This window comes from Engraulis encrasicolus, chromosome 20 (genome assembly GCF_034702125.1).
Source record: "Engraulis encrasicolus isolate BLACKSEA-1 chromosome 20, IST_EnEncr_1.0, whole genome shotgun sequence".
NCBI classification, from domain to species: domain Eukaryota; kingdom Metazoa; phylum Chordata; class Actinopteri; order Clupeiformes; family Engraulidae; genus Engraulis; species Engraulis encrasicolus.
The window spans coordinates 40926131-40933630 of NC_085876.1; the positions used below are offsets into that span (position 1 = coordinate 40926131).

Consider the following 7500-nt stretch of genomic DNA (forward strand, 5'->3'; position numbering starts at 1 on the left):
AGAGAGAGAGAGAGAGAGAGAGACAGAGAGAGACAGAGTGAGACAGAGTGAGACAGAGTGAGTGAGGGGGAGAGAGGGAAAGAAAGATATGGAGAGAGAGAGAGAGTTAGGGGGAGAGTGAAAGAAAGATAGAGAGAGTGAGAAGGAAAGAGAGAAAGAAAGATAGAGAAAAAGAGAGAAAGCGCCACACGTCTGGAGTCTGGAGGGGGCTTGCTGAGTCAGCATGTACTGTAGTAATGGGCTGTGTGCAGTGGGCCGTAGCCATATTGGGGAGGTTAGATATTCAGCAGTAGGGCTGCACGATTATGGATAAAATCATTATCACGATTATTTGGGTCAAAATCATAATCACGATTATTAATCACGATTATTGTTTTTTTGCTGATTTTTTTCAAAATAACAAAATTAAATATAACCAAGAATGAATTGTATACGGGATGAGCAAAATAAAATTAACTGTAGTAATTATGTAAAAGGCAATAGCATAGAACGTAAGGCAAGGCAAGGCAAGTTTATTTATATAGCGCATTTCATACACAGGTGCAACTCAATGTGCTTCACAAAGTTAACAAATGTAAATGAAAGGAAACAGGGAAGAAAGAAGGAAATGAATTAGAGTCAAAAAGCATTTAAAAACATTAAGATAAAACATAAGTTAAAAATAATAATAAAATAAAATAAAATAAAACAAATTAAATAAAAATAAAAATAATAAGAATAAGTAATTTAAGCTAGGGGAAAGCATCTGAGAACAGCTTTGTCTTGAGTCTAGATTTAAAGCTATCAATAGTGGGTGCATTTTTTATGTCATCTGGAAGCTGGTTCCAAAGCTTTGAAGCATAGAAGCTAAAGGCTGCCTCTCCACACTTTGTTTTGACTTTTGGAATCACCAGCAAATTCTTCTCCGTTGACCTTAGTGACCTAGTTGGTGCATACAGCTGAAACATATCCAGTAGATATGTGGGTCCCATTCCATTTAGTGATTTAAACACAAGTAGCATAGCCTTAAAATCAATTCTGTAGCTTACTGGGAGCCAATGCAGCGATCTTAAAATTGGAGTAATGTGATCGAACTTCCTTGTCTTTGTAAGAACCCTTGCAGCTGCGTTTTGTACAAGTTGAAGCTGTTTAATGGTCTTATTGGGGAGGCCAGTAAAAAGACTGTTACAGTAATCAACTTTACTAGAAATAAAGGCATGTATTAGCTTCTCCAGATCATGTTTAGACATCAGGCCCCTAAATTTAGAGACGTTTTTTATGTGATAAAATGCAGACTTAGTAATAGCTTTCATGTGACTGTTGAAGTTTAGGTCACTGTCAATGAGGACCCCAAGATTTTTAACTTTTTCCCTTGCTTTCAGTCCCTTCGTTTCAAGGATAGTAGCAATCTTTTGTCTCTCCTCTCTTTTCCCAAATATAATTACTTCAGTTTTATCTGTGTTCAGCTGGAGGAAATTGTGAGACATCCATTTGTTAATTTGGTCCATGCAATGATAGAGTGATTCAAGGGGGGTATAGTCATTTGGTGACATAGATAAGTAAAGCTGGGTATCATCCGCATAGCTATGGTAATTTATGGAGTTATTCTCGATAATGTGTCCCAGTGGCAACATATACAGATTGAACAGTAGTGGTCCCAGAATGGAGCCCTGGGGGACCCCACAATTCAGAGACATTGTTGATGAGGTATGTCTTCCAATGGCGACAAAAAAACTTCTTTGTTGTAGGTACGATTTTAACCAGTTGATCACTATGCCTGTAAAGCCAACCCAGTGTTCCAGTCTATGTAGTAGTATAGAATGATTAACTGTATCGAAGGCGGCACTTAAATCGAGTAGAACCAAGACGGATAATTTGCCAGCATCAGAATTCAATCTTATGTCATTCATAACTTTAATAAGAGCTGTTTCAGTGCTGTGGTAGGCACGGAAACCTGATTGAAACTTATCAAAATAGCTATTAGACATTAGAAAAGCAGTTAATTGGTTAAAAACAATTTTCTCTATTATTTTACCCATGAATGGTAGATTGGATATGGGCCTATAGTTGTTTAGTACCAGTGCATCCAGGTTGTTCTTTTTCAGTAAGGGTTTCACAACTGCTTCTTTCAGACAGCCTGGGAATATGCCTGTTTGTAGTGAGGTGTTGATGATCTGAAGTACATCTGATGATATTAGATTTAAGATGGATTTGAAGAAGGCACGTAGGTGAACAGATTTCTAGCCGGAAATGCCAGCCTGTCAATATGTTCTGGCTTCAAGGACGATCTCGAAGGTAGGTGACTATTGCCATGATTAAATCCCGATTGAAATCAGGATTTCGATATCACGATTAATCACGATTTTCTATTATTTTCAATTAATTGTGCAGCCCTAGTCAGCATAGCACACAGCTCGCTCTCCCCCCACCCCCGAACACCCCCCTCTGCCCTTACCATCCATCTCCCGTCTACATCGTCCGCCTTTTCAACCCAGCGTATTACAGGTCTGTACGTACCTACCACTAGATTGTCATTGTGACATAAAAGTGTATATCGTGACCTTTCTCCTATATCGTTTATATTGTGATAGTAATTTTATCAATTTTATACAATTGAATATCATTTAACACATTCAATACCAGCCGTTTTTTGGAATTCAGCCATAGACTCCCAACCAATTTCATCATTTTATGGCATTTTTTGAACACCCACCGAATATTTTGTCTTTAACCCACAGACACATGTCAGGGCTTGTTCGAAAGCCCAAGGACTCAGCTGTCTGTATATTTTTACGGTTTGTTTCTAGCTTGTTCCAGTCCGAAGTTATTTCACTTTAAGCGCGCACTGGTTTAGGTAAAAATAGCGATTTTGAACATTCGAACTGAGATAAAGCCTTTTTTGTCACGGGTGCGCTCTGACTCTCCGAGTTTAAATTGCGGGTCTAAATGCATTTCCGCGGCCAAAGAACAACTCCAGTAGCTTCCAAGTAAACTATTTTGGTGCAAAAATCACCTGGTCAGGCAGTTCAGAGCATCTGAAATGCTAGCTGGCTAATGTCACTTGACTGGCAGTTTTCGTTCTGTAGATAAAAGTAGACGTGCCAAAGTACTCACCCAAAAGTAGGTTACTTCCTGCTGTGTTGCATGCTGTATTTCATTACAACCTTCCATTTTACACCTATCCTGATGGCAGCAAAACTCCTAATCCTTCCATATGTTTAGGAATAGGCTAGCTAGCAAGGCAAGTGTGTTTTGATTCTTCAGCCCAGGAAGTATCTCGAGACATGACGTGACGTGATCAGGAAGTGGTTTGACTGGCTTTAATAAAACTCAAATACTGTGTGTAATAAAATGCACAGATGATGAAATATCCAGATCCTGACTTTTTAGGAGTTTTGACTTTGTAGGAGTTTTGACTTTGTAGGTGTTTTCATGATCTATGTCATTTCTGTTCATCAGATTATTACGAAAATCACACAGAATGTGCATTAGAATGTGTAGATTCAGAATCCAATAAAAAAATGTGAAAACGTAATTTTACGGTTTGGGAGCCAACGTTTGGGAGGCTAAACGTATTTTTACGTGACTTGGTAGTGAATGTGTTAATTACATTTCATATTGTCACAATACACACTATAAGTTAATGTAACTGTAAAAATAAGAATAAAAAGATCCATTTTAAAGAAAAGTTGTTTTGCGACATGAAAAAATAAAGAGCAAATAAAGAGAATAACTGAAAACGTATGCAATTGTGCTATATCGTGATATATATCGTTATCGTGATATAAAGTAATCCATATCGTGATATGTTTTTTTTCCCATATCGCCCAGCCCTACCTATCACATCTCTGAGAGGTTTATGTACTGGGGGAAATTCCCTATGGATCTTTTACGTGTACTTGCCTTGGTGTGTGATGGGGGAACAACTTGTCAGCATTACAATATAGTAACAGCCTGGACGGAAACAAGGGCAGGGTCGCACTGCAAATAACTTGGTAATGAAGCCGTGGAAGCCATCTCAGCCAACAAAAACAATGTTCCTCCAGACCTCTCTCTCACAGAGATGGTAAACAATGTAATGGGAATATGCCACCACAGGGACTGTAGTGAGACTGCAGAAAACACACATTCCTTTAGAAGAAAGCACACGCATGCAAGTGCACACACTGTCATGTATGAACACATACAATTTCATAGTTCAAAAAAGTTCTTGCGCACAGGCCTTCAGTAACGCAGGTGCAGGTGTGAGGCAGGAGAAGGTGAACAATAAAGAACATTTTGGAGACACCGCATACTACTTGCTGTTTTTTTTTTTTTTACTTTATTACTATTTTTAGTTCGCTCCGAAAAAAAATAAAGTAACAAAAACAACAGTAAGCAGTGTGCGGTGCCTTCTGAATTTTCTTCAACACACAATTTCATGTTGGCATATGGTTGATGTGAAAGCTAAATCATAACCCCCTTCACACCACCTTCAGTAACCAGCTGAGTCTGTTCAGCCACAGACTCCGTGCTCTCACCTGCAAGACAGACAGGCTGAGGAGGTCCTTTGTCCCATTACATGGGCCATTCAACTGTTTAACAGTATACAGAAGGACACTAAGAAGGACATCATTATTGGGGATTGGACTGCCTGAGATGTCAGAGCCGGCCCAGATCGGGAAACCTCTTGGCGTGTGTGTGTGTGTGTGTGTGTGTCTCTGTGTGTGTGTGTGTCTGTGTGTGTGTCTGTGTGTGTGTCTGTGTGTGTGTCTGTGTGTGTGTCTGTGTGTGTGTCTGTGTGTCTGTGTCTGTGTGTCTGTGTCTGTGTCTGTGTCTGTGTCTGTGTCTGTGTCTGTGTCTGTGTCTGTGTCTGTGTTTGTATTTATGTAGCTACTTGACACCTGAAGTTGACCCTGGGGATCAGTAAAGTTTCTCTACTCTACCTAGCCTGTTTTTAACACACAGTCCATCTGGTCTTGATATGGTTATCTCATCACCACATAAGAGGACATTAGCAACGGCTAATGTGGTTAGCCACTTAATCCTGGACGAACATCTGGACAGGATGGGTATTAATGTGTGTGTGTGTGTGTGTGTGTGTGTGTGTGTGTGTGTGTGTGTGTGTGTGTGTGTGTGTGTGTGTGTGTGTGTGTGTGTGTGTGTGTGTGTGTGTGTGTGTGTGTGTGTGTGTGTGTGTGTGTGTGTGTGTGTGTGTGTGTGTGTGGACAGGATGGGCATTAACATAGCTTAGTGCTTGGAATGCGGCACACTGCATTGCTCTACAATGGCAGAATAGAGCAGTGTTTCTCAACAGGGGTGCCGTGGTACCATGGGGTGCCGCAGGCCACCCTCAGCGGTGCCGCGGAAACGTGGCTGATAAATAAATTATGTATTATAATACATATTTGTCTAAATGTATAAGGTAATGTTAGTCAGTGGAATCTTTTATCTGCCATTTACGCACAATTATAAAATAAAGTAAATAAAGGTCGTAAAAATCAGCTGCAACTTCGAACGTAGGTCGTGTGACGTCTCCAAATGTGTTACTTTTCTAAGCTTGTGTGGTATCGGATGCGATGCCATTTTACGACTTGTTGGTTTGGGGTGCCTTGAAATTTTTCATGAATTGAAAGGGTGCCTCGCCTAAAAAAAGGTTGAGAAACACTGGCATAGAGTACCACACTGGCAGCATAAAGTACCACACACCCAGCGATGAACATCCCTCGTCCGAAATACACATGCACGCACGCCTCTCACCTCGAAAAGGACACTGACGTATACATTGCGACAATAGCTCCTTGATGTCCTACTTGACACACGTGCACACGCACAAACAAAAACACAAACACACACACACACACACACACACACACACAGTCTGACCTTGAGAAGGACGTCCACGTACACGTTGCTGTGACATGATCTCCTTAATGTCCCACTTGACGCCCGCACACACACACACACACACGCGCACACACACACACACGCACACGTGCACACATACAGTGAGTCTGACCTTGAGTAGGACGTCCACGTAGACGTTGTGCTGTGACATGATCTCCTTGATGTCCCACTTGACGCCGGCCATCATGAGCAGCATCTGCTCGTAGTCGATGGCTCTGGCCGCCACGATCCAGTAGATGGGCTTCCGCAGCTCGCTGGCCGTCGACACCGTCTGGTGATATTATGGGATGGGGGAGGGATGGAGGGAATGACATTACATTACATTACATTACATTACATTAGTATTTAGCAGCTCGCTGGCCGTGGACACCGTCTGGTTATAGAGTAGAGAGTAGAGTAGAGTATCGTTTATTGATCCTAGGGGGAAATTAAGGTGTCAAGTAGCATACGCACATACATAAATAAATACATTGCCCACAAGACATAACACACATATTTACACATAAAATAATCAAGCTCAATGGCCGTGGACACCGTCTGGTTATATTACTGTATATGGGGGAGGGATGGATGGGGGTGGGAGAGATGAGAGAGGATACGTTTTTATTCAATATCTTAGCAGGTGAAAGAGACATACAGTACAGAGATTGATTGATTGACATTGATATTGAAAGGGAGAAAGCCCTTAAAAAGCTGCACGAAGCTGCTTAACCACAGGGAAACCCAAAGAAAAGGAAAACACAGGTATAACCACAAAATAAAACAAAACAATACACACAAAACAAGAAATCCCTTGGTGGGTGGGTGGAGGAGGACCACACCGTTGCATTAACACATTGACGCCTAAGGCACCTGCAAGAATGGGTGCTGAATGCCTGAGCCCTTTTTAAGAAAAGCCGCCCTCAGCCTATATAAAAACTACATTTCTCAGCTTCTGAAGCACATTAAAAATATGCACTAAGTTGCATTTAAACGTTAAGACCCTCATCTTTCATTAGAATGTGTTCATTCATCTCAAACAAAGAGAGATTTTTAATAAAGTTGTCTCAAATCTCATGAGCCTGAATGTTGCGTAATGCAGGTCCAGGCGCCAGGGCCAATGTTGCGCAACGCAACATCAGGCATCAATGGGTTAACACATGAATATAGGAAAGACAAAACATGGGTGCATATATATGGATTCTACATTTTTGTTTTCCCCTGGCTGCACACAACTCAACCTCTGATTGTTGGAAACCGCTGTCGGTCAAAAAATTAGCTCACGTGGTTGGCTGCCAGTGTCTTGCCCCTCCTCACAACTCAGTGTTTATGAACGAAAAACCCCATGTAGTGAAGGATGTTAAGTCAATATTCCATAAGAATCTTTCACTTGGTGATACAAGCACCAAATTTGGTTCACAGGTGCTTCAGGAGCTACTTTCCCAGAAAAGGTCGCTATCCAGGTGGAAAAACAAGATGGCGGCCATTTTTCAAGATGGCCACAATACAGATATAATACAGATACCGTTACGGAAGTGACAAAAGCACCAAACTTTGCATGGTGTTTCTTTAGGCTATATGCTGTAATTCTAGCCACAGAGCCCTCTGTAAAAGAAAAACATTCTACCATGTCATATACAATATGTCATGCATTAC

At 41.2% G+C, this 7500-nt stretch overlaps 1 protein-coding gene across 2 annotated transcripts in view; it reads right to left on the reverse strand.

Moving 5' to 3' along the window:
• Positions 1 to 7500, reverse strand: part of vps50 (VPS50 EARP/GARPII complex subunit) — a 329813-nt gene that overhangs the window by 44117 nt on the left and 278196 nt on the right. For both annotated transcript variants that reach the window (XM_063185955.1, XM_063185954.1), the window contains one exon: positions 5978 to 6136. In XM_063185955.1, coding sequence (XP_063042025.1) covers positions 5978 to 6136 — 159 coding nt within the window. The remainder of the gene's footprint in view (positions 1 to 5977; positions 6137 to 7500) is intronic.